The sequence below is a fragment of the Molothrus aeneus genome, chromosome 19 (genome assembly GCF_037042795.1).
Source record: "Molothrus aeneus isolate 106 chromosome 19, BPBGC_Maene_1.0, whole genome shotgun sequence".
Taxonomy (NCBI): Eukaryota; Metazoa; Chordata; class Aves; order Passeriformes; family Icteridae; genus Molothrus; species Molothrus aeneus.
In genome coordinates, this window is record NC_089664.1 from 1,336,617 (window position 1) to 1,362,786 (window position 26,170).

Sequence of the window (26,170 nt, forward strand, 5' to 3'; positions counted from 1 at the left end):
GCTCCCAGCCCTGACAGCCCCTCAGCAACCCCCAGTGACAGCAGTGTGACCACCTGAGCCTGTCTCCGCACCTGAACCTGTCCTGTACCTACACTTGAATCTGTCCTTGTCCCTTCACCTATACCTGAACCTGTCCTTGTCCCTTCACCTACACCTGAGCCTGTCCCCGCACCTGAACCTGTCCTGTACCTACACCTGAATCTGTCCTTGTCCCTTCACCTACACCTGAATCTGTCCTTGTCCCTTCACCTATAGCTGAACCTATCCCTGCACCTGAACCTGTCCTTTCACCTGCACCTGTCCCTGCACCTGTCTCTGTCCCCTCACCATCACCTGGCCTTACACCTACACTTGTCCCTACACCTTTAGCTATGTCTGTCCCTATCCCTGCCCTTATCCTGTTCCTATGCCTGCCTCTCCTTCTTTTCCTTTCCCTTTCCTTTCCCTTTCCTTTTCCTTTCCCTTCCCACTCCTGTTGCCGCCCCTCAGGCGCCGCCGCCATTTCCCGCCGTGTGGGCAGGGCCGCGGTGCGCGCCGGGAGCGGGCGGGGCGGCGGCGGAGCGCGGGCTGGGTACGGCCGGGCTGGGCCGGGATCGCCGTGTCCTGAGGGGATTCCCCCTGTCCTGAGGGGACCCCGCCGTGTCCCACCGCGATCCCCCTGTTCTGAGGGAATCCTGCCGTGTCCCGCCGGGATCCCGCCCATCCCCGCGCCCCTGACGCCGTGTTTGCCTTGCAGGAGGCCCAGGATGGCGGAGAGACCGGAGGACCTGAACCTGCCCAACGCCGTCATCACCCGCATCATCAAGGAGGCGGTGGGTGCCGGGCCCCGCGGTCCAGCGGAGCCCCGGGAGATCCCGGCCCCGGGAGGCCCCGGCCCCGGCCCGTGCTGTGTCCCCGCCCGCGGGGCTCTGCCCTGGGCTGTCCCCCTCGGGCACCGGGGCTGCGGCCCCCTCACTGCAGCGTCCCAGGGGATGCAGCTGCACCGGTGCAGCTCACAGCAGCCCAGCTCCCACGGTGGCACTGTGCGAACCAGGCCCCCCGAAAACTTCAGCACACACGTCCGTGTCTATATAAAGATCCAGAATAATTCCCAGTGGTTAGTTTAGTTTGTTTAGTTTGGAGCTGTGAGGTGTTGCTGGGTGGATCTGGGCCTGGCACGTATGTCAGGAGCTGGGCAGTCACAGGATGAGTTACCTGCAGACGGTGGCCAGACCCCAAATTCCAGTCACTGGGTTCTGCTCAGCTCTGCCTTTGGGGAACACATTCCTACTGCCCTGGGCTTCCAGTGGGAGCAGAGCTCCTGTGTCAGCAACCCCAGAGCAGTTCCCAGTTCTTCTGAGCCCTCTGAGTGCCTTAACATGCTGACACTTGAATTATGTGAGTTTAAGTCGTTTTTAGCAGCTGCTGATAAAAGTTGTATTTGTTTTTCAGCTTCCTGATGGAGTCAATATTTCCAAAGAAGCCCGGAGCGCGATCTCCCGAGCAGCGAGTGTGTTTGTGCTCTATGCAACCTCATGGTAAGGACTTGGTGCAGCAGTCACTGGGGCACTTGATTGATAATTCATCTCTGCTCGCCTGGGGACTCTTTCCCAGTGTTGGTTTTCAGTATTGCCTGTTTATATAAATAAACCAGTCTGCCAGGCTGCAACAGGTGGGTTTGGGCTGACCAGAGCAGCCCATGGGAAGGTAGCTGGGCTCTGGACACAGCCACATCCCAAAAAGAAGAGTTCCAAACTGCCATTAACCTTAGAGCGTGGCTGCACAGCCTTCCTGGCAAAGGCAGGGGCACTTGACTCACTGTCAGGCTCTTCATCATGAAGCTGTGTTAGGGCAAGAGCTGTCACAGAGGACACAGTCACATTTTGGGGTGGCTCGGCATATTCTCTGCAGGCAGTCACTTCTCTAGTGTCAGGTGCTTCTAGGGCTGTGTGGAACTCTCACAGCCAAGGTTCACGCTTTCTCCTGCTCATAGAAAAGGTCTGTGCAAGTAGAAACTAACACTGTGGGAAAGCACAGACAGCCAGTGTAAACAAAAATGTCTCAAACCTCCTTTAGTAAATGATAAAAAATCCCTAAATGTTTTGGAGATGGCTTTTCTATGTGCTTATGACTTTAATAAACAAGATGGAATTGCTAACAGTTCCCAATTACCTCTCATTTTGGTTCTGCCTAGTGCAAATAACTTTGCCATGAAGGGGAAGAGGAAAACCCTGAATGCTGGGGACGTGCTCTCTGCCATGGAGGAGATGGAGTTCCAGAGATTCGTGGCCCCTCTGAAGGAATCCCTGGAAGGTACCGTGCTCCGTGGGTGTCCAGGGACTCTGAGAGGCACTGAGTCCTGCTTTCCTCCAACCTGGACAAGCAACACTTATTGCCTGTCTTGTTTCTCTTCTCTTTGCCCAGCATCCTACTCTGCAGTTTGCCTGGGGAGTAACTAATGTGCACCTTAACGGGACTGGGATAACATTATTGCACAACTGATGAGGATTGAGAAAGTCTCATCTGCTCTCACTCCCCTATTATGTTATCTAAGGAAAGCCGTAGGTGCTGCCTGTAAATGTGACCTCCTGCATCCTTTTCAGCATTTTTCTGCTGAAATTTAACCTGATTTCCTATGGAGCTGCTCAGCACAGCTCAGCTCGTAGGGTGAGTTGTGCTCTGAGTTCCCTGCTCCCCTCCAAAGCCGGGAGAGCAAGTGGATGTTGGACCTCAGCCACTGACCTGTCTGTGCCAGAGCCAAGCCCTCACTGTTCCTCTCCTCCAGTTTACAGGCGGGAGCAGAAAGGAAAGAAAGAGGCCAGGAAAGATAAAGACAAGAAGGCAGACTCGGAGGAGCAAGATAAGAGCCGAGAGGAGGACAATGATGACGATGATGAAAGGATGGAGGAGGAAGAGCAAAACGATGAGGAAGAGGTGGACAACTGAGCTGGCTCGTGGGCAGGGGCTGGGGTGTGCTCAGAGGGATGTAAATGCTGTAAATCGACCTTGCTGCATGCCCTCGAGTATCCATTAGAGCATTGTACTGCCCCTCTGTGGCCTGTCCCTTTTGTTATTTGTACATAAAGGACTGTGCTGAAGCTTTTCTGTGCCAGGGTGGCTCCTCCCTGTGCCTGGGGGGCTTTGGCCCTCTCCAGGCTCTGGGCAGGCACTTCTGGGCTTTTGATGCTGGGCTGGCTCTGAAGGAGAGGAAAAAAGCACTGATGGGTGCTCAGTGCAGAAACTGGCCAGGAGAACATGAGACTCTTGAAGATGAGGGGCTGAATCCATTCACAGGTCACTTCTGGGGTGTAGGATGTAGGTGATGATGTCCAGAGGCTTGGGAGCTGCACATTGAAGCTTTTGATCCAGTTGAGTTGTTTTTTCCCTTTGTTTCCTTGCATCCTGGCTGTGCCTTCTCTCCCTGCTGTACTGTGAGTGACACTGTGTCCTCCAGCCTCAGCAGCAGCACAGGGTGGCTCTACAGGGACCATGAGTTCACTCACTGACTCACCCAAACTAACCCAAATCTGAAAAACACACAGTGCTGACGGGGCAAACTGTACACTGACAGTGTCTTTGAGAGACAAAGAGGAGACTGATTCAAAATCTGGAGCACAAGGAGGGCTCAGATGAGGAGCAGGGCTGAAAACAGGTGGCTTTGTGCAGTGCTGGGGGTGACAGGTCAGTGTCACACCAGGGTCTGGTGGTCTCAGCAGCAGCAAGCTGAAATGTGCTAGAACAGAGTGGTGAATTGTGGTTGTCTTTTCCCCTTTTCCCAGTGGGGATGGGCTAATTCCATCCAGGTCCCTCTGTAGCCTTCGCTGGTCATCCCAGGGATGCCTCTGGGAGGGCAGCAGGGCAGGGTGTGCCCACCCAGGGGGTCCATGTGGTTTCACAAAAGGCTCCTGCAAGAAGGAAGGGTTGAGAGAAGCTCTTAGTATCCCTTGTGCTAGTGTAGGTTTGTGCTTTTCCACTTGAACTCGTAGTTCTAATGCCTTTCTCCCTCAGAAAGTTTTAGATACATTTAAAACCCCCAGGTTTTGATGATGTGCAGTTTTAAAATAGCACTTGTGAGGATTCCTGGATCCTTTCCACCAAAAAATGGTGGCGCTCCCCACAAGAACCACTCTGCCTTCCTGCTTTTCTGGCTCGCTGGATTTTCACACGCACACAAGCCCAGCTTCTGAAAAGAACTGAACCAACACTGATTTTCTGCTGTCTAGTTTCTGCTGGCATTCAGTCAGGCTGTGGAAAGCCTGAGCTGATGATGTGTTCCTCACATTTCTGATAAACACCCACCTTCCAGCTCTTTTCCTCTCTTTTTTTTTTCTCTTCAGCACATATCTGGGGTGCATATTCTGGAAGGGAATGAGATCTAAATAAAAGCCAGATTTTTTTTTTTTTTACAGAAATGGGAGTCTCGTATTTTGGTCAGTTATAAAATGAGCAGGTTGTGGTTGCATAAGTGGGATGGGAGCAGGAAATGCTCTGGAAAATGGTTTCTGGAGTAGCTGGCATGGAGGAAGATGAGGGGAGGATGAAGGCTGCTGCAGCCCTGCCTCAGTGTGAGAGGAGGGAGGGACTGTGGAAAAAAGGAGGGGACTTCCAGGTCACTGATGTTTGCTGGGGGAAGGAGCTGTCAACTCAGCCCCAGGGAGGTTCCAGGCTGGGGGGAAGATCCAGGATCTGGATCCAGGGTTTCTGCACTGGAGCGAGCCAGGGAATGATGCTTTGGTGGGGGAGCTGCAGAATTCTTGCACTAAACCTGATCCTGGCATCTCCCCTGCTCTGAGGGACCAAGGCAGGGGTCTGGGTTTCCCCCAGCACCCCAAAGCCCAGCTCCAGGTGCCTCTGCAGCACCCCAAACCCTGCACCACACCACCACAGCCTCTCAGCCATGCTCCTTAAACCAAACCCTCACAGCAGCCCAGTGCCCTGTCCCAGCCACTCCAGAATCCTAAAACCTGGCTCCAGGTCCTCCCACAGCACCCTAGAACTGGACTGCATAGACCTCCAGCCCCCCAAAACCCTGCTCCATATCCCCCTCAGCACTCAAAACCTGGCTCTGGGTCCTGCACAACCCCAGAGCTTTGCTCCAGCCCCCATGAACCCCTAAAACCTGCCTTCTGCCCCCCCATCATCCCAAAAGCCCTAGTCCATGCCCCCCAGAACCCCCAAACCTGGCTCTGAGTCCCCCTGCAGCACCCCAGGGCTGGATTGCTTGGCCCCAGCACCCAGAGCTGCCCTCGCAGCACCCCGAGGCCGTGCCCCGTGTCCCCCCCCGGGCCCATCCCTGCCGCAGACCCCAAATCCCGGCTCCGCCACCGCCCCCGTCCCCCCGCGCCGCCTTTCCCGCGCTCCGCCGGGAGCGACACTTCCCGCCAGCCCCTCCGCGGGGGCGGGGCTATGCTGATCGTGGGCGTGGTTATGCAAATCACGGGCACTGTCGCACGGCCGGAGCGGACGCGCTGATCGGTGAGTGCCGGGACCGGGACCGGGAACCGGACCGGGAGCGGGGCTGGGAGCGGGCACCGGAGCTGGGGCCGGAGCGTCCGCCCCTTCTCCGCTCCCCGACCTCGGCCCCTTGCAGGGCTGCCGGGGAATGACTCCAGAGACGGGGCCTGGCCGCGCTTGGGTGCAGGCAGGAAGAGGAGCCCCGGGTAACGCAGGAAGGACAGCCCGGGTTTTGCTCAGTTTTGCTCCGTTTTTGCTCCATTTTTGCTCGGTAACCGTGGCAACGGCGGGGGACGCACCGAGCAGCGTGTGATGCTGCGAGCTGGCGTCGGTCCTGAGTTCCCGCTTGCCCTGGGGTGCAATTCCAGACTCCTGAGCATCCCCATTCTCGTCCTGGAGCGGGAAACCTGCCCTAACAGCTTGACCTTCGTAGGTAGCTCTTAATTAACCCTGTAATAGCTTGGCCTTCGTTAGTGGCTGTTAATTAACCCACAGCTCCGTTGTCTGCCTGGGTAGCTCCACTTTCCTAGAACACCCGGTCCGTCCCCAGCTGGGATTTTAGGAGCCCGCATGTCCCTGGGATTTAGCTAAATAATTGTGCTCACGTCTGAGGCCACGTGTGCTTGTGTGTCCTGAAATGCTGGGACACCTCTTGCTGCCAGGATGAGGCGAGACGAGGGAACGAACCCTCCCCGCTCGCGGGGGGCTGTCGGGAGCCGGAGCAGCGCCGGCTCTGCCTCCAGCCCGTGCCGAGCATTGTCCGCCCGGTGCCGAGGGCCGGCGTGTGCCGGGTTCTCCCGTTGGGAAGGCGCTTCCCGTCCCTCGAGAGCAGCGAGGCACCCGGGCAGTGCCGCGGGCACGGGCTGGGCACCGCTGCGGGTTCGGCTGCTGCGGCTTTGGGCCGGCCCCAGTGGAAGGAGCAAGGGTGAAGCCGCTCTGATGCCGACCTGTCCTTGAACTCCTCCGGCGTGCGCGGAGCAAAGAGCTTTAGAAAGTCAGGTTTGGGCCCGGAATGTTGGGGAAAGGTTAATTTGCTCTGCCCTGGCAGCCCCAGCCCAGGGTGGTGCAATGTCCCCGTGGCCCTGCCCTCCTTCCCCGCTGCCCCCGGCTGTGCCCCCCCGGTCCCGCCGGGTGCCCTGCGTGGGCAGCAGCTCGTCCTGGACGTGGGGCTGGGAAGGAGGACCCGGCCCAGCAGCCCGGGACCCACCCGTGCCGCTCTTATCTCGGCACTGCAATCCCAGCCGGTGCCGTCTCCTCCTCCTCCAGAGCGCGGTTTCGGGAGCTGTGGCCTCTATCTGTCCCATCCAGTCAGGTGCCTCTGGTCCCACCCGGCCCCCTCCCCTCCCTCGGGTGGGATTAACTGTTTAAAGCATTTTTTGGATTCTCGAGGTGGGTTTTGTTCACTGAGCCCTTTGTTTGCCATTGCCGGGAGCCCTGCCTGGAGCCAGGCGCCTGCTGGAGCTGCCAGCTCCGGTTCACCCGAGGGCTGTCCCCTTCCCTGGAGCAAGGCCTGGGGCTGCAGCGTTCCAAGGGCTAAAAATGGCTTGCCAAGGGATGCCATGACGCTGCCAGGTTTCTGTCAGCTGCTCTGCATCCCCCACGAGCACCACCTGATTTTTTATTGGGGTTTTTATACATGTAAACCTCTAACCAAGAGGGGCCATTCTTCATCCCCAAGCAGAAGCAATTCCCTGGGGTATGAGAGGCTCGATTCCAGCCCTGGACTGAACACAATTCCCCTTTGTTCCAAGTGTCCTGTGCATTGGGCTGCTCTGACACAGTTTGGCTCCATATTAGAACATCTTAAGGGTCTTGAGTGTGTAAAATAGGTGAAACACTTCATGTTAAAGGTTTTCCAGAAGAACTGAGCCATCTCCCAGCTCTGTTACTGGCTGGTGTCGTGGGTGCCAGTGTAAAACTTTGTTCCCTGGATTCCGTGCTGGGAGCTGGAGCTGTGCCTCCAGGGGGACTCTGATCCCACTCTGTTCTCCAGAGAGAGTTTGGATGCAGGCTGGGGGTCAGAGAGGTTTCCTGCCTGGGGAATCTCTCCTGGGATGGACCAAGGCTGCTCCATCTCCCTAGGGAAGCCCTGCCCTGCCCAGGGCACTCACAGGAATCCACCTGCTCTTTCAGAATCCCATCTCAGCTCTGCTCCTGCCCACCTCCCTCAGGCTCAGCTCCCAAAGCCCCACACTCTTCAGCAGGAACTTTACTTTGTCTCCTAGGGCACCCGAGCCCCTCTGCACAGGGCATTCAGGGGATGTGGCCCTGTGTGAGCAGCCAGCAGTCCCTGGAGCTGCTCTGCACAAACAATCCCTTGTTGGGGTCATGCAGCTGCTGCTCTGCACTGCAGCCAAACACCTCATCCCAGGAGAGCTCCCTTCCCACGGCCCCTTCCATCACATCCACCAGCAGCCTGGTGGTGGGAATTGAGCTTCATGGAAATGTAATTCTTAATGGGCTGATCACAGAATTATTACTAGATCTGCTAAATAATAAAACATTGCTACAAAAGAAGCTTCAGCCATGATTAGCTGATGATTGAGCTGATGATCATTAGCTGATTCATAGCTAATGATTGATTTATGTCTGAGTTTTGTTACCTCTGAAATTAGTTTTACCCAACTCCAGCAGTAAGCAGCCACTGGAGTTGTTCACTGTGAGAGTTGTGTGAGAGTTTTAGAGCCCTGGATGGTCCTGTGCCTCTTTCCTCCAGTGCTCCTGGAGGTGCCCCTCTTCTGTAACTGCACCGTCACACTGCAGCCATAAATATGTAGTGCTACACAGAATCATAGAATGGTTTGGGTTGGAAGGGACCTTAAAGATCACACAGAACAGCTCTGTATCCTCTCCATACAAAACCACAATTTCTCAGCACTAAGGAAAAGTAAAATGAATGAAGAATGACCCTCTTGGGGCTCAGGGAAAGGAACCTGCAGAGGGTAAATGTGGTTCTGCTGGGGGAGGTTGTCAGTGGCTGGAAATGGGGGTTTCATACACAGAACTGGGAGGTTTGTGGGGAGGAGTCAGTGATACCCCTGTTAATGGGAAGGGCAGTGCTGTGACTGCTGATGGGGGTCCTGCAGCACCCCAGGGTGCCCAGGGTAGGTGGGGTGGAGCTGCCTGGGCTGCAGCTCATGGCCTGACAGGGTCAGTCCTGCAGGGGCTGCCTGGATCCCAGCCCCTCCTCACGTGTGTCAAGAGCAGCAGCTCACCAGGGCCCCTCTGTTTGTTTGGGTGTTTCAGAGTCTCCTTCCCTGAGAGCAGAGCCCACCATGCAGGCAGACTCCGTTCTCCACAGTGGTTACTTCCACCCTGTGCTGCGCTCCTGGCAGTGCACGGCCACCGCCTTCGATGCCTCCAACCTCATCTACCCCATCTTTGTCACGTGAGTGAGCCCAGCTCTTGGGGCAGGGATGGACCTGGCTCAGGGGGTCTGGCTGGGCCCATCCCTGTACCCCCTGAGCTCCTAAATAGGTGCAGAGCTCCTGTGGACAAGTCTGGGAGAGAGGCTTCCTTCTCACGTCTCTGTCCCATCCTCCTCCCACAGTGACAGCCCTGATGCCGTGGAGCCAATTCCCAGCCTTCCTGGACAAGCCAGGTATGAATCCAGCCCTCCAGTCATTGCTGTGCCCTGTGTCTGGGGAGGGTTTATTTATGCCCTGAGCATGAGCCAGGGGGAGGCTTCCAACCCTCTGGTTCCTGCTTTGGAGATCCCCAGCACCAGGCAAAGTGGGAATGTTCATCTGCTAAGGGAGTGGAGGGAATCATGCAGGGAATGCTGGAAAAGTGTCAGTACTAGGAGGGACAGCACCAGGGGCTGGCTCTGTCCCAGAGCACTCCCAGGCTGTGTGGGCTGGGCACACAGGGAGGCTGGAACTGAACAGAGTTTCCAGCAGCAGCCAGAAAACCTCTGCAAGGATGTGGATTTTGGTCCTGTACTGGATCCCACTGGACTGGCAGCTCCCCTCTGCATCTGCTGCACATTAGCAGGGCTTTGGGCAGGGGAGCTGTGATGGGAAAGGGGCTGGAGCTGCACCAGGGACACCAAGATAAGGGATCCAAGGGCAGGGTATGCCCATCTCTCCAGAGCAGTGTCCCTGCCGGGCAGACAGTGCTCCTGGAGCCCCAGATAAGGGCTCAAATTGTTCCTCCCAGTGTTCAGGCAACACCTCCCCTGTACCTCCAGCCACTGCCTGGAGATGCTGGATTGCTCCCAGGGCAGCAGCATCCCAGTCCCAGGGCAGCTCTCCCCACAGGGCAGGTCTGTGTGCCTGGCAGCTGCTGCCCTTTGCCCTGCAGGTATGGAGTGAACAAGCTGGAGGGAATGCTGCAGCCCCTTGTCGAAGACGGCCTCAAGTGTGTGCTCATCTTTGGGGTGCCCAGCAAGGTGCACAAGGTCAGTGCATGGGTGTGGGGGTGCTGGGAGAGCCACAGGGCTGTCAGAGCAATGGGGGGCTGGGGGGGTCTCCTGATCAAACAGAAGCAGTTCAGGGTCTCTGCTGTGATATGATAGGATATTGCAGTGACACCCAGAAAGTCCCCAGAGCTCTGCAGGTGGCCCCAAAACCTGCCCTAGCTGCCCATCATCCTTTTCCCTCAGTGGGGTCCCACCATCCAGCCTTACAGGGTCCCACAGTTCAGGAAACGCTTCCTGGGCAGAGCTGCTGCCACAGAGGAGCCGGTGGGAAGTGTCAGCTGTGCATGCTGAGGTGTTTGTGTCCTCACAGGACGAGAGAGGCAGTGCTGCTGATGCCCAGGGCACTCCTGCCATCCAGGCCATCAGGAAGATCCACTCCACTTTCCCAGAGCTGCTGATTGCCTGTGATGTCTGCCTGTGCCCTTACACCTCACATGGGCACTGTGGTGAGCAGGGGCCTCTGAGCCTTCTCCTGCCTCTGGGAGCCTCTGGGATTTGCCATTTTCTGCTGAGGGTCTGGCCAGCTCCTGCTCCAAGACTTGGATTCCCTGTGCTGCTGCAGTTGAGCCTGGGTGACCTCTCCTGGGTTTTGAGCACAGGGTGGGAGGCACAGGTGGTTCAGACCCTCCCTCAGGCCCCTGAGTCTGAGCATCCCTCGGTGTTCCCCATCTCTGCCTTTCCTTCCCTGGAGCACTCACATGCTGTGTCCAGTCCCCAGCAGGCTCTTGGTCCTTATCCACCTCCCTGAACACATCAGGTTCCCCACTGCTGCTCTGAGCATCTCCTCAGCTTGTCCCCAGAGCCACACTGCCCCGGGGGACTGAGCTGTCCCTCCGCTGTGTAACCCCAGGTTTGTCTCCCAGGCATCCTGCGTGAGGATGGCACCATCCAGAACGAGCTCAGCTGCCAGCGCCTGGCCGAGGTGGCACTGGCTTATGCCAAAGCAGGTGGGGAGCCCTGGCAGTGACACCCCAGACTGGCTCTCAGAGCTGTCTCTCTCTGCTTTGGACAGATCCCAAAGCAGACTGGGCCTGGCTCTAACTGGGAGTGCTCCCCTGTGCTGTCTGTCCCTGCAGGCTGCCACATCGTGGCCCCCTCGGACATGATGGACGGGCGCATTGCAGCCATAAAGCAGGCACTGATCTCCAACGACCTGGGCAACAAGGTGAGCCAGGGCCTGTGTGTGCCACAGCCATGAGCCACCCCATGGGAGGCTCCAGCACAGCGGGACAGGGCAAGGGGCAGGAGGGGAAAAGCCCCCTTGGTGCCACGGGCATTGCCCTGCCTGGCACACACAGGAGGGGAATGTCCTTGGCTGGGGGGAATGCCCAGACATGGTGAGGTGCCAGATGTGTGGCAGGGGGAGGGTGAAGCTGTGGGAGGGAATCTCTCCTGTCCCAGCACTGGGACGTGGCCCTGAGCTCCCAGCCCTCACAGCCCCTCTCTGCCCTGCAGGTCTCGGTGATGAGCTACAGTGCCAAGTTTGCTTCGTGCTTCTATGGCCCCTTCAGGTGGGTCTGTCCCCCAGCCAGATGTGCCCAGCTGGGGCCAGGCTGGCTGGGAGTGCATTCCCAGGGAGTTATTTGGGAAAGGGGCTTGCCCAGAGCCTGGACTGCACATGGGGCACACTGGTCACTTTTCAGCACCCTACTCCTACTCCTCCATGCAAAAAGGACTTGCCCAGAAGAGGCTGGCTGGCAGCAAGGTCACTGAAGGGTGATCTTCCATCCCAACCCTTCACCTGCTCAGGTGCTGGTGGCAATGCAGGCAGAGGGAGCTGCCTGCAGCTTCCAGGAGCAGTCAGGAATCAGCAGTCAGTGCTGTCCCATAGGGTGACATCAAGGACAAGCCTCAGCTGAGTCAGCTGTTAGAACAGCCTGACCCTGGCATGGTATCCCCAAGGAATCGACCTTGGAAAAGAGCCTGACATAATTTTACCCAAATTCTGGGCATGAGGGGGCAGTGGGTGTTGAAACAGCTCCCAGGGCCAGCCTGGGCCTGTAGGACCTCCCAGAGCAATCCCTGGGTGCTGAACTGTGTTGGGAGTGCCCCCTTGCTCTGGCTCAGTGGCTCAGATGCTTGTCCTGGCCTGTCCTTGTGTTTCTGGAGCTGTAGGAGGTGGGAGGCAGGGGTTCCTCACCCTCTGCCCCTCTGCAGGGACGCGGCGCTGTCCAAACCTGCCTTTGGGGACCGGCGCTGTTACCAGCTGCCCCTGGGCGCCCGTGGGCTGGCCCTGCGCGCTGTGGTGAGTGTGGGGTGACTGTGGGCTGTGGGGGTACGGCTGTGGAGTGGGACCCTCAGTGGAGTGAATATGGGCTGTGGAGTGGGACACCCTCAGTGGGGTGACTGTAGGCTGTGGGATTATGTCTGTGGGGTGGGACACCCTCACATAGGGCCTGGGTGATCGCACCCCACAGGGCTTGGGGCGAGCAAGAGCTTGGGAGGCAAATGGTCAATGGTGTTCCCCTTCCATGAGCAAAAGAAACACCAGGCCTGGCAGAGCTGGTCCCAGTGTGTGCCCGAGGGCTGAGCACTGGGAGCTGTGCAGTTGCTGTCCCCATGCCCTGCTTGGCTCAGGTGTCAGGTGCAGGGACACGAAGCCATCAGCTCTCCCCAGGCACCATGTGTGTGGTGAGGGGAGCACCAGCCACCTTGGCCATGAGGGGCTCACAGCCTCCTGCGATCCCTCCTGGGGAAAACCACCACGGCTCCGAACTCCTGGGCAAAAACGAGCTGTTCTTGTCCCCACACTGCCATGGCAGGACCGGGACGTGCGGGAGGGCGCGGACACGCTGATGGTGAAGCCGGGGATGCCCTACCTGGATCTCGTGAGGGACATCAAGGCTCGGGTGAGGCCCTGCGGGGCAGGGAGGGCTCTGGTTGGGGGCTGTGGGTTCTGTGTGCGGGGAGGGCGCTGGAGCACCGGGGGTGTGCGGAGGGCAGGCTGGGCTGTCCCCAGCACTGACCCGCTCCCGCAGCACCCCACGCACCCGCTGGCTGTGTACCACGTCTCGGGGGAGTTCGCCATGCTGTGGCACGGGGCGCAGGCCGGCGCCTTCAGCCTGGAGGCGGCGGTGAAGGAGGCGATCACGGCCTTCAGGCGCGCAGGTGAGGCTGCGACCCCCGTGTCCCCCTCTCTATGCCCCGTGTGCCCCCGGGCTGGCTCCAGCGTCTCGTCTCTCCGCAGGGGCCGACATCATCATCACCTACTTCACACCGCAGCTGCTGCGCTGGCTGCGGGGGGCGGCGGGCCGGCAGTGAGCGCGGCCATTGCGGCCGGGGCGGGAATTCCGGGATGGGAGGGAATTCCGGTAGGGGCGGGTTCTCCGGGATGGGAGGGAATTCCGGTAGGGGCGGGTTCTCCAGTAGGGGTGGCCCTTCCGGGCAGCGGCGCAGGTGGGCCCCGGCACTGCGCGCCCCCCCAGCCCGCAGCCCCCGCGCACCGGGAGCTCGGCCCGGTGAGCGCCGGCACCGCCCCGCACCTCCGGGACCCGCGGGGACACCGCGAGCCTGCACCTGCGTTCCAGCGGTGCTCCCGCCCCCGACACCCCGGCTGTGCCCCGGACGCCCTCCCCCGACACCCCGGCTGTGCCCCGGACGCCCTCCCCAGACTCCCTGGCCGTGCCCCTGACCCCCAGCCCGGGTGCAGCCCCGGTGTCCCAGCTCGCCCCGTCTGCGGCACCCACGTGGGGAGTGTCACTGCCCCGGCCTGGCAGACTTTGCCCCTGGCACTCGGAGCAGGGTTTGCCCTCCCTGCCGCCTCTCCGTGCTGACCCCAGAGGGGCCCTGAGCCCCGCCGGAGGGACACCAACGCTCGTACTGGGACGGACAAAAGGCCGGGGTGCCCGCAGCCCTCGGATGTGAGTGGCAGCGCGGGGCTCGGCGGTGTCCCCGGGCGCTGCCGAGGCCATGCTCAGGCTGCGCCTGCTGACGTGGGACGTGAAGGACACGCTGCTGCGGCTGCGGCAGCCCGTGGGCCAGAGCTACGCGGCCGAGGCTCGGGCCCAGGGGCTGCAGGTGCAGCCCGAGGTTCTGGGGCGCTCCTTCCGCGAGGTGTACGGAGCCCAGAGCCGGCGCTTCCCCAACTACGGCCACGGCCAGGGGCTCAGCTCCTGGCAGTGGTGGCTGGACGTTGTCAAACAGAGCTTCAGGCTCTCGGGCGTGCAGGATGAGGCAGCCCTGACGAAGCTGGCAGAGAAGCTTTACCGCGACTACTGCAGCTCCAACACCTGGGAGCTGCTGCCGGGAGCCGCCGAGACCCTGAGCCGGTGCCGCCAGCTCGGCTTCCGCATGGGAGTGGTGTCCAACTTCGACAGGCGGCTGGAAGCCATCCTCTCGCACTGCAACCTGCGGCACCACTTCGAGTTCGTGCTCACCTCCGAGGCCGCGGGCTTCGCCAAGCCGGACGGGAGGATCTTCGAGCAGGCGCTGCGGCTCGGCGGGGCCCGGCCCGAGCAGGCGGCTCACATCGGCGATGACTACAGCCGGGATTACCGGGCGGCCCGGGCCGCGGGCATGCACAGCTTCCTGCTGCGGGCGGCCGGGCAGGCCGAGGGGCAGCCCGAGGTGCCCCCCGAGCACGTCCTGCCCACGCTCAGCCACCTCCTGGCTCGCATCGAGAAGGAGTAGCTGCAGTTCGGAGGGGTCCAGTGCTGCTGCCAGTGCTGAACTGTCCTGACCTGAGATTTCTTGCTGCCAGGTGGGCAGGGAAGAGCAGCAAGTCTGGGCTGCCCTATGGAGCAGGAGGAGTGTTCATGCAATAAAACATTTCTGATGCCCAGCAGTGGAGGAGATGTGTTTCATGGCTCTAAGAACACCACAGAAGGTCAGCTGTGGTGTTTTCCCCTAACAGGGCTGGGACTGGGTCACTGCAGAGGTTCATTCTGGCAGGAGATGGAGGCAGATACTGAGGTTTATCCCTTCTCACTCACCCCCAGGACAGGCCTAAACATCTCCCAGTGCAAGTGGTGGCCCTGTCCCAGGGAAGCTTTGCCCACACAGAGCACCCAGGACACCCCTGCCCAGGCCCTGCACCCTCAGTGTACCCCAGCTTTGCCACCTCACCAACATCCTCCCCAACAGCAGGCAGGAGGTGCCTGCAGGTCTCCTGCTGTGGGCAAAACAGCCTGGAGCCAGGCAATTTCACTCAATGAATTGCCAATTAACAAACTTTACTGATTCGGGTAGTGAGAAATAAAGATGACCCTTTAAAGATGATTTTAAACCCCTTTCTCTGGCTCAACTCCTGGCCTACACCTCTTCTTCCTCCCTGCCTGCTGCCATCAGCTCCCCATGTTTGCACCATGTTACACTCAAACCCCACTGCCTTGGGACACTCAGTTTTGGTTTCTTTCTGCTGGTCTTTGCTTATTCCTCTGCCTGGACATGGCCACAGCCCCTCAGCAGTGCCCCTGTCCCAGCATGGTTCCCCCACAGGGGACAGCCCCCTGTGCTATCCCTGCCCTGCAGTGGGGTCGCTCCTTGCAGATGCGTCTCCAGCTGTGTCCCAGTCAGGGAATGCCAGAATCATTAAGGCTGGAAAAGACCTTAAGGCTGGAAAACACCTTAAGTCCAGTTGTTCCCCCAACACTGCCTAGGCCACCATTAAACCATGTCCTCAAGTGCCACATCCACAACGCCTTTTGAACCCTCCAGGGTTGGTGACTCCATCACTATCTTGGGCAGCCTCTGCCAGGGGCTGACCACCCTTCCTTCCAGTGAAGGAATTTTCTCCATGATCCAACCTAAACCTCTCCTGGCACAACCTGAAGCCATTCTCTCCTGTCCTTTCACCATTGCTTGGGAGCAGAGCCTGACCCCCCTGGCTCCTCCCTCCTGCCAAGGAGTTGTAGAGCACACTATGTCCCTTTCTATGGGCCTCCTCCCTGCCACTTCTCCATACATATCTCTCACTATTTCTCCTCTTTTTTCCAGCCCACCAGCAGACTGGAAAGCTGCCTTTGGTGGGGCAGAAATCACACAATTCACCTAGGAGCAGCTGGCCCAGGCAGGCACTCCCAGACCGCTCACCCCAGCAGAGGATGTAGGCTCTGGGACGAGAGGAAAGCTGCAGAGAACACACGAGGACAGGTGTAGTGTGAAGGCAGGTGTTGTCTGAAGGGCCCTGGACACAGCCCACAGCCCTGCCCAGGCTCCCTTCCCCCGGGCACTGCACACACAGTCACACACGGGGGCCGAGTGAGATGCTCTGGTGTGCCACGGCAAAGACAGGGAACACGGGCTCCAGGAAGGCCTGGCGGTGGGAGAAGAGGATGGTGCAGGAGTCGGGGTCATAGAAGAGCAGCTCCCCCCCTGCAAAGTCCAGCAGGACCCCGATCTCTGCCGGGGCCTTGATCAGCTCCACGGGCTGGGGCTGCCCCGCGTGCAGGAACCGGAATTCTTTGTCGTAGCGTGAGAACACCCAGGAGGCGGCGTTGAAGCCCAGGCGGCCTTCGTTGGCAGAGCCCTTCCTGGGCACGGAGCTGTAGCACACCCCCAGCTTGTAGGCACAGCTCTGCTCCACGCTGACCTTCCAGGCACACACCCCCGAGTGGAAAGGAGCAGTGGCCAAAGCGTTGGGCCAGTGGTCAAAGCGCTCGGGGCAGCCCGAGTCCACCTTTGCTTTCTTGGGGCTGAAGGTCAGGGTTCTCTTGTCTTCTGACAGGCTGAGGTGAGGGCTCAGGGTTTTCTCATCGATGTGAATCTCCTGTGAGCCTGCAAGAGAAGCCATGTGATGAGCTCAGACGCAGTGGCCACCACCTGAAGTAGTCATGGCTGTGAGAAACACAAGCACAACCACCCTCTCCTCACACAGCGCTCCTGGGGCCCCTCTGCTCCCCGGGGTGACAGTGCTGGGGCTCAGGCTGAGTGCCAGAGCTTCTCCTCTCAGCCAGGGCCAGAACAAGGCAGAGACTCACCAAAGCCCAGACTCACCAGACACCTCTCCACCTTGCTCATCTTCCTCTGACCCTGGCCTGACACCCCACAGAACAGAACTTAGCAGGTTTGGCTCACCTCACTTTTGGGAGAGATCCAAACTTAGTTCCTGTCCTTTCCCACCCCCATGGTGGGTGAGCAGGACCTGGCTGCTCCTCCCCCTGCCAGGGAAGCCAAGAGCCTGGCAAGCCTGGGAGGGCTGTGTGCAGAAAACCTGCAAAGCTGGAAAAACAGGACTGGAGAGGGCCGGGCAGGGAAATCTTTCATTCTACAAAGCCCCAGGTGTTGATCAACCCGCCCTGAGGTGCTGGGAGCAGCACAGGGAGCTGGCACCAGGCTTAGAGCTGAGCCTGGCTGTGACTGGATCTGGCTTAGCAGTGAAAGAAGAGGGTGCCCAGCTGCACAAACCCAGCCAGTAGCAGCCCAGGCTGGCCAGAGGACACAGCACCCACTGTGGGTCTGCACCTATACAAAATCATGGAATCACAGGACTGTCGAGGTTGGAAAAGATCTCTAAGATCATGGTGCCCTGCCCTGGCTGCATGCTTCCCCCTGAGACCCCTCTGTGGGTTTGCAGCTGTGGAACTGCAGAAGTGTGTCCCTCAGTCCCTAAATTTATGAAGCAGGGGTGAGGCTGATGCCCAGCAGACTCATCTGCTCCTGAGGAGACTCAGTTCCTGCCAGCAGGTGCCCCTTCTGGCCCTGCCTTCCCCCACCCTCACTTTATTAATTTTCGGTCTTAAACCACCATGGAAACAGGGCTGGAGGGGTGACTCAGTGGCTCTGCCATCCCTGCCAGCAGCTCTACTGCATCATGCCAGTGCCAGCCATTGCCCAACACCTTCTGCTCAACATCCAGAGCACAGCACAATGAGCCCTTAAAGAACCAAAGGATGATCTCAACAGGGTCAGCCCAGAGCCCAGACCTGCTCCAGGACCCAGGTCAGCATCCCTCTAGCAGCAAACAGCACCCAGCAGCAGCAGCAATGCTCCAGGGCTTCCTCAGGCTGCACCTGCCCAGGTGCTCCCTGGCAGATGAACAGAGGCTGAATTATCCCTGTGCAAATCAGTGCCATGCACCTGTGCATGTTAGATAGGAGTTATTGCAAGCAAGAGTGAGCCCAAAGAGGAGCTGAAGCCAGCACTTCCTTCAGCAGGAGCTGCCAGCCTCATTCATCTGATGATTTATTTCCCCACACAGCAGCCAAAGCTGAGCTCTCCACAGGGCTCGGGGCTGCCCACGCTGCTGCTGTGCAGGGCGGCTTTCCAGGAAGCCAAAGCTGCTCTGAATTCATAGAAAACACAGCAGCACCAGACTTTATCTTCCTCTGGCAGAAGGAGGGCACTAAACCTCCTGTTGTGTCACACACAGCTGACCTAGGGCTGCATCCTGGTGGCCCACAGCGCCCCAGTGACACCCACACTGCTCTGCTGTGGAGCTGCAGTTCCAGGGGTGTGGGATCTCAGCACATCGTTCCTGATGTCCAGAGATGCCAGGAGAACCCTTGGGGGTCTCGAAAATCCTGGAATGTTGCCAGAAGTGTCTGGTGGCTTGATTTTGATCCATCCACAGAAATAACAAGAGTTTGAGGACAAGAGAATCACTTTAGAGTAAAAGGTGTAAAAGGGACACATTTAGAGGGTGAAGTATAGACTTTAAGGTTTTTGGGTACAGGGGGGTTATGGAGACAAGATGGAGGGATCGGGGCGTGTCTTGTCCTTCTTCTTTCTTCTTCTTGTCCTCCATCTCCTGTGGTGATGTTGGCACTTGGGGATTGGTTTATGGTGAAGGTGCACTTGCTAACATGGGTGAAAAGCATTGGGAAATAAAGGTAAATATTATGTACGTAGATATTAGTATAAAAAGACATGACCGCCCCGTGGGTGGTCAGAGTGCCCTTGGCTGCCTTGCAGATCAGACCTCTGTTGGGCAGACAGAAAATTTTGTAGATAAGAAATAATAAACAACCCGAAGATCGAAAAGCTGAAGAGTCCAGACTCGTCCTTTAAAATGCGTGCCACCCAAGAACCACTCTACCCGTGTCGGGGCAGAGACAAACAGCCGAACCTGACACAGGGGAGCATCTGAGGGAGGGGAAGTGCTGGCAAAATAACAGCACAGTAATTCAGATCAGCAAATTTTGCCCCTCACACAAGTGTTTTGTCATGATTAAAGCTGGATTTTCATATATAATTCTGATGGATGATTCCACTGAATTCATCTCACCCCCAAGTCTGTTTTCTCTGTGTCCTGTATCCATCAGGGTGGCCTTGGGACATGAGGGATACTGGGACAATAAATTCCCATGGTTAACAGCTCTGGGAAGCACATTTGTGTGAGCTGCAGCACATCTGGCTGCTTTTAAAAATCCAAGTTCCCATGAACTGAGACCCCTCCAAAATCGGTGCCAGGAGATTTACATCATCTTGTGGTGCAAGGAAGAAGCTGCCAACCCCAAATAGAAGTGATGCAGAAGGCTGGATGCCAGGTGAAGGCATCAAAGGAATGATGTTTATTTTTGAAAGTGAAATAGAGGCCCTTTTGCAGCTGCTTTCCAAGTATTTTAGAGGTTATGGAGTGAGCCACCAAGGCTTGGAATTTTCTGTTTTCAAGCAAATAAACAAGAGAGCCACCTGCTCAACTGCCTTTGGGAGAAGGGACCACAGAGTGACACTTCACATTACTGTGTCTTAAGGCAAGCTCAGACCACTGCTGTTAATATTAAATCTCCAAGGCTTGGTCCAGGGTGGCCTGGGGACTGATGAGATCCACAAGGATACACCAGGCATCCTCAGCATGCAGTAATGACATGTGAAATGTAACCACACACTCAAAAAAACCCAAAGAGAATGAAATTCCTGTGTAATAAGTGCATCAGCACGCCCACCACAAGAATCAAATGCCCTAAAGTCATTACATTTCACAAGGATACTGTTGGGAGAGGAATCCTTACAAAAATTCTGTCCCAGCAAAGGAAATTAGGGAGAGGGTTCCTGTTTGACTCCACAGCTCTGAACATTGAGAACCTGCTTCACTGATTCTTTCAGGAAGAACATCTTCACTGAATGGGCTGTTAAATAATGGAAGGTACTGCCCAGGTGGTGGAATGACCACCCCTGGAGGTGTCCAAGGCACAACTGGACCTGGCACTCAGTGCTCTGGGCTGGGTGACAAGGTGGTGATCACAGGATGGACTGGATGGTCTTAGAGGTGTTTTCCAACCTGAACAACTCTGGGATTCTGTGACACTGTCAATGCACCACTGCAGGGACTGGCACAGAATCACAGAGTGATCTGGGCTGGAAGGGACCCTAGTCCCAACCCCTGCAGGGACACTTTCCTCAACTGCCAGCACTCAGAGATTCCAAAGAGGGAAATTAATCACAAAGGGAGAACACCAGAATTTGCAGTAAACACATGATGGTAGTGCTTGATAGGCATAGACTCTCAAGCTAATACTTCAAACCATGAGAGCAATAAAAGCCTGAAGTGCAGACTTTGGAGACGGGCCTGGAAACAGGGAAAAACTGGAAACAGCTCATCAGAATCACAGCAAAATGAGCAGAAATCAGAAATTTGTACAGCAGCTTTGGAAAAACCACACTTGGGATTGTTCACAAGGCAAATTATGAAGGATACTGTCATCTCTGAGAAACAAAAAATGCATTTGAAATACTCTAACAACAGACTGAAGCCAGAGTAAAAGCAAACATTTCACAATCAGCCATTCAAGCACATCACAGCCAGGGGAAAAATGTCTTTCCCTGCTTAACACAGCCAGCACCAACCAGGTAAACCAGTCCCAGAGCCTGTCAGTGGCCTGGCCAATGCCTCAGCTGCACAGCAGGGGCTGAGCCAGAGCACAAACACCTCCAGAACCACCAGCTCGTGCAAGCCACAACCTCAGCCTGTGATCAGAACACTGCTCCATCTACTCACTGCCCCCTGCACTGGGCAGTATCACAGACATCCCCCAGAAGAAATCACCTTCCCAAAGTCCCCAGCAGCCCAATGCTAAACATTGTGAACAGAGATTTCTGTGACAGAGATTCCCACAGCAGCATCAGCTTTACTGCTGTCACCCAGAAACTCAGGAAACAGCAAAAGAAACCACACAATGTTAAAGCCACAGAGCTGATAAAACACGTAATATTTTCAAACTCCAGTTCTTCCTCGAGCCACAACTGCTTGGAGCCACCCCTACATCTCCCACAGCTGCTGCTGCCTCCTTGAATGGGCTCCAAGAAACAAGGAGGGGCTGGGAGAGCAGAGGGGCAGGACACAGCGAGAGGAAGTTTGGACACAGCAAGAGGAAGTTTGGACACAGCGTGAGGGAGCTTCTCTGGGCACAACACAAGAGAGGGTGCAGGAATCCCCGGAGCATGAGAGATCTGAGCAAGACACTGACCTGTGAGGCAGTAGAGCACAGCACAGGCCCACAGTCGATGCAGCAGTGGACTCTGAACACAGCTCTGATTAAAGTTTAACTTCAGGGACTCCTGGGGCTCCAAGATTCCCTCCGCCAGCTCTGTCCTAGCAAAGGAAAACAGGAGCTGTTTCAAAATACAATGATTTATTGTGCTGGGAGGTGTTTAAAAGATTACAAGGAGGTATGGCAGAGGTTAAAGAGGAGCTCTGGCTGCAGAGAGACCACAGCAGGGGTGTCTGGGCCAGCTCTCAGCCCGAGTGATACTTTCGGTTGGCTCTGCTCACAGTTCCTGGTGAAAGGGCTGCAGTGTTGTAAAACACATCCCAGCAGCCTGAGTCAACAGCTCCTCACTCAGCAGACACAGGGTAAATAAATGTGTCTGAGAGCAGCCATCAGGGTACCAGGGGAGCACAATGAACAGGCAGAGAATCAGATTTCCTCTATTGCCACGGTCTGGGCACAGAGCAAGCCAGGACACCAGGTTTCACCTGCACAGAGCCAGGGCTTTGCTGGCTCCTGTGGCTTGCAGAACTCCTGGTTGTGAGGACAGGCTGTGGCACAGGCTGCTGGGGATGTGCTGGGGCACACTCCATACTCTCCACAGGCACAAATACCCCTACAGGCCCTCTGGGCAGCACAGTGCAGCCAGGGCCAGCACCCTCACAGCAGCCACTGAAATATATGACTCAAATAAAATTAAATAGATTAAATAGAAACACAGCCACCAAGGTGCTTCCTCAGGAAGGGCAGCCCAGTGTCAGTGATAGGGCTGCTGGGGACACTGGGACCTGCAGCTGGCTCTCCCTGCCCGTGCAGAGCTGGGGAGATGCCGTGCCAGCCACCCCCTACACGGAGCACAGACCATCCCAGCTGCTGCCAACAGCCTGGCACAGGCCTGCTCCATCCCCCAGCAAGCCCTGGGGTTTTCTGAGGAGCTGCAAAAGTTCTCCCAGAAGCAAGGACTGCTGATCTGGGAAAGCACATGGAGCATCTCCAGGTGCAGCACAGCACAAGGAGCAGAGACAAGAGGCCACGCTGGCATCTCTGTGCTCTGTCCTTGTCCACAACAAAAGCAGCACGAGGGACAAAGGAGGTGTCATGGGGTGCCTGAGTCATGGCACACAGCACAGGAGCTGTGGGGATGCAGGTGTGGAGCAGGAGCAGGGAAAGCTTGGAGCAGGGTCAGGGAAAGGACCAGGAGCAGCCAGGTACTGACCTCTCGAAGATCTCTTGTTCTGCACGCTGGGGACAAGGAGAGAAAGAATCATCAGAGCTTAAATCCCCACAGAAGACACCCCAAACACAGCAAGCCCAGGACCTGGGGAGCAGTGCTCCCCTTCCTGACCCAGAGAAGCCACCCCTCACCCCAACCCCAGCCCTGGGGAGCAGCAGGAGCATCCAACATCCGTTTTCTTCACCTGCAGCATTCCCAACTCTGAAAATGAGTGGGAATGGCTGAAGGCAACACATTGCACATGTGGCTGGGACACTGTCTGCTGCTCCCTCTCTGTCCCCACCCCACTAGGGCAGGCTGCAGGAACAGCCTGTGCTCCCAGCAAACAACCCCAGGGCTCCCAGCAAAGGAGGGAGGCTGCAGAGGGACTAAGCCAAGAGTCAGGTGACCTCATGGTCAGTCCCACTTGTTTCTGTACCTGCTGGGCATCAGGCACTCTCAAGGTACAGCAAAGTGATAAGAAAATACCTGATCCCTGCTCAAATCCAAGCAGTGCACTTTGCATGCCTTCAGCCTTCCTGTGGCATGCCATGTGTTGATTCCAGATAGGCACAAGTAGCAACACTGACAGCACAAGGTGGAGAACACATGAAGCCCAAATTCCCTTCCAAAAGGAGAAACTGAGGGTGTGGCTGCTCTCTGCCACAGGCAGCTCATGGATCCTGGTCTCCATCCTCTCCTCTTTATGGTGCAGCTACAGCCCAGCACACCAAGGTGCTGGGGCAGGATAGGAAGTGCCTTTCCCACCAAAGGAGCATCTGCCCTCTTTCCATGGGACTGGGTCTGTTTTCCAAGCCAAACCGCTGCTCCTCTCCTGACAAATTTACACGTGGGAAGCAGAGGCTGAGCATGGTGGTGGCAAGGCAGAGGTCCTGCTCACATCTAAAATGAGAGGAATCACTTGGGTGAACCCAGATGATTCAATAACCAGAGAAGGAACTGAGCAAGGGGAAGCACAGGCTGTTTTGCACAGCAAATATCCCTAACAGGGCTAAGCCAGGCAACACAGGGGACTTTCCAGAAGAGCTGCAGGTGTTCCCAAGGGTCAGTTTTGATTAACTAGACACTATAAAACTGGTGGCACACTAACTGTTGTAAGAGCAGCTCACAATCCAGAGCTGTCCTGGCTGTCCAGCCTAAGGGCAACTACAAGGCCAGAATTTGGAGACCTGAACGTGGGTAGTTCTGGACCTCATTGCAAGCAAGAGCGGGATCGGGCAGAGCAGATGCTCGAGGAACCACCAGAAACCACAGGGGCTTATCAGGATCAGGTCAAGGAGGTTCCCTGAACTAGACCTGAAAATATCTGCAAATGGCCTGCCCAGGGAGGTGGTGGAGTCACCATCCGTGGGTGTGTTTAAAACAGCCTGCATGTGGCACTGGGTGCCAGGGTTTAGTTGAGGTGTTAGGGCATGGGTTGGACTCGATGATCTTGAAGGTCTCTTCCAACCCAGTGATTCTTTGTGTGATTTCTGTGATCCTTCACCTGTGAATTCTGTGAATTCTTGATGTCCTGCCCACCTCTGCCTCCCTGCTGGCAGCACAGCAGCTGCTGAACTCTGCATTCAAGTCCCATAACAAGACGTGCAGGTCAGCTCTGGGCTGCCTGACTCACAGTACTCACCAGCAGGCCCTGGTCATCCAGGTTGGTGATCATGTCCACCAGGTAGGTGCGGAGGGCACCCAGCTTGTGCAGAGCCTCTGTCCAGTGCACCTGCTGGGTGAGGATGCTCTGGTGTGCCCTCTCCTCCTCGGCATGCACCCTCTCCAGCAGCTGCTGCTCCTCGTTCTCGCAGGCCTTCCCCACCAGGAGCAGCCTCTGCACCACCAGCTCCCGCGCCGCACTGGCCGCGCTCTGCCAGGCAAGGACACAGCGGGAGCATCAGCCCTGCCCCAGCCCTGAGCGCAGCCCCAGCTGCTCTGACCGTGCTCCTGGGGCTCAGCCATCGGTGCTACTCTGTAAACTGAGCCCACGGCACCATGTCAGCCCAAACCTGCCCACTGCCTCCTCAGCCAGCCCCAGTACCTAAGTGACACCCTGCGAGGGACAAGAGTTCTGTCCTCAGCAAATCTCCAGAGATTCACTGAGGGTGAAAACAGGAGAACAGGCTGAGACAGCTGGGGGTGCTCAGCCTGAAGGAAAGACACCAGGGAGAACTTACAGCCCCTTCCAGTGCCTAAAGGGGCTCCAGAACAGCTGGAAAGGGGGTTGGGACAAGAGAGAATGGCTTCCCACTGCCAGAGGGCAGGGTTAGATGGAATATTGGGAAGAAATTTTCCTTGCAAGGGCAGTGAGGTGCACAGGGTGCCCAGAGAACCTGTGGCTGCACCTGCAAGTGTCCAAAGCCAGGCTGGATGGAACTTGGAGCAAGCTGGCATAGTGGGATGTGTCCCTGCCTATAGTAGGGGGTTGAAACTGAGTAGTTTTTAAGGTTCCTTCCAACCCCAACCAGTCTGGGATTCTATGATTCTATCACTGTCCTCTGTCCTCATCCTCAGTGACAAGGAACAAATAAAATAAACCTAGGAATTCTAAGGCACTGATCCTAGTAGGATGTGTGATTGTTGTACACTCACACCATTGTCTGTGCACATTTTCTAGGCAAATGAAGCAGGAATTCCAGGCACACCCTGGCATTCCATTTCCACAGCCGCATCCCGACGTTTCCCCCCCCCCGGGAGCTGAGCATCCCTTCCGGGAATGGCGAGCAGGGAGCAGGCAGGGCCAGCCCCGGGGACTCACCTGGACGCCCTGGTCTTTGGCAGGCAGCACCTCGTCCACGTGCCGGGCGATGGCCGCGCTCTGCAGCTGGATCCGCTCGCAGCGCTCCACGAGCTTGTTCTGGGGCACGGAGCAGTGCGGGGATGGGTGCGGGGCTGGACGGGGCCCCGAGCCCCGGCAGACACCCCACACCCGGTCCCCTGCACCACCCCACAGAGAGCCCCCATCCCCTCGGGGGACCCCGAACAGCCCCACACCCATCAGGACCCCACAGCTCCCACACCTGTCGGGAGCCCTCGCAGAGACCCCGTCCCCATCCCTGGGTGGGCCCGCACCCGCCAGGGGCTCCTTCAGAGCACCCAGCTCCCCGTGGCAACCACCGGCACGGCCCCACCCGTGCCAAGGACCCCCGCATGGCCCCACACAGCCCCAGGGACCCACACAGCCCCAGGGAACCCACACCCGGTCTGGGACCTCCACACCCTGCCAGGGACCCCCGCATGGCCCCACACACCCCTAGGGACCCCACACAGCCCCAGGGACGTCCACACCCTGCCAGGAACCTCCACACCCGGTCTGGGACCTCCACACCCTGCCAGGGACCCCCGCGGCCCAACACACCCTCAGGAACCCCACACCCCGTCCGGCACCTCCACACCCCGTCAGGGATCCCTGTGGCCCCCATACTCCCACCGGGACCCCCCCACACACCCAGGGAGCCCCATATCCCCCCAGGGACGCTCATACCCACCCTGTAGCCCTTACACTCCCCGCATGCCCGCCCGGACCCCCCGTCCCGCCGGAACTCCCCGGCCCCGCACGGCCCCTCTGCCCCCCCAGCCCCGGGCTCCCCTCAGCCGGCCCGGCCCGGCCCGGCCGGGGGTCCCGCCGCTCACCCGCAGCCGCTCGGCCCGGGCCATGCTGTGCCCGCACCTGCCGCGGGGGCGGCGGCTCCGCCCGGCCGCGCTCGGCGCTCCCGGCTCGGCTCCGCCCCG

General features: G+C 57.8%; 4 protein-coding genes across 5 annotated transcripts; 3 read left to right on the forward strand and 1 right to left on the reverse strand.

Annotated features, from left to right (window-relative positions):
* Positions 1–528: 528 nt before the first annotated feature.
* Positions 529–3,077, forward strand: POLE3 (DNA polymerase epsilon 3, accessory subunit). Its single transcript, XM_066562858.1, has 5 exons — positions 529–571; positions 737–812; positions 1,432–1,517; positions 2,174–2,292; positions 2,765–3,077. The coding sequence occupies exons 2-5, from the start codon at positions 747–749 to the stop codon at positions 2,923–2,925; spliced, it is 432 nt and encodes a 143-aa protein (XP_066418955.1). The 5' UTR covers positions 529–571; positions 737–746; the 3' UTR covers positions 2,926–3,077.
* A 2,328-nt stretch (positions 3,078–5,405) lies between these two features.
* ALAD (aminolevulinate dehydratase) lies at positions 5,406–13,167 on the forward strand. Of its 2 annotated transcripts, none has more exons than XM_066562824.1 (12): positions 5,406–5,454; positions 8,680–8,821; positions 8,984–9,034; positions 9,736–9,832; positions 10,164–10,299; positions 10,717–10,800; positions 10,930–11,018; positions 11,309–11,364; positions 12,011–12,098; positions 12,616–12,702; positions 12,832–12,961; positions 13,041–13,167. In XM_066562824.1, exons 2-12 carry the CDS (start codon positions 8,709–8,711, stop codon positions 13,112–13,114), a joined length of 1,005 nt encoding a protein of 334 aa, XP_066418921.1. In that variant the 5' UTR covers positions 5,406–5,454; positions 8,680–8,708; the 3' UTR covers positions 13,115–13,167. The 2 variants fall into 2 exon arrangements, with proteins under 2 accessions (XP_066418921.1, XP_066418922.1); XM_066562825.1 differs by lacking the exon at positions 5,406–5,454 and adding an exon at positions 5,750–5,862.
* A 29-nt stretch (positions 13,168–13,196) lies between these two features.
* Positions 13,197–14,636, forward strand: HDHD3 (haloacid dehalogenase like hydrolase domain containing 3). The gene has a single exon (XM_066562827.1). It carries the CDS (start codon positions 13,763–13,765, stop codon positions 14,480–14,482), a length of 720 nt encoding a protein of 239 aa, XP_066418924.1. The 5' UTR covers positions 13,197–13,762; the 3' UTR covers positions 14,483–14,636.
* A 1,302-nt stretch (positions 14,637–15,938) lies between these two features.
* BSPRY (B-box and SPRY domain containing) lies at positions 15,939–26,154 on the reverse strand. Its single transcript, XM_066562920.1, has 6 exons — positions 26,072–26,154; positions 25,197–25,295; positions 24,078–24,308; positions 22,436–22,461; positions 21,199–21,323; positions 15,939–16,567 (listed from the first exon to the last, which is right to left on the reverse strand). The coding sequence occupies exons 1-6, from the start codon at positions 26,093–26,095 to the stop codon at positions 16,035–16,037; spliced, it is 1,038 nt and encodes a 345-aa protein (XP_066419017.1). The 5' UTR covers positions 26,096–26,154; the 3' UTR covers positions 15,939–16,034.
* Between the last annotated feature and the right edge of the window lie 16 nt (positions 26,155–26,170).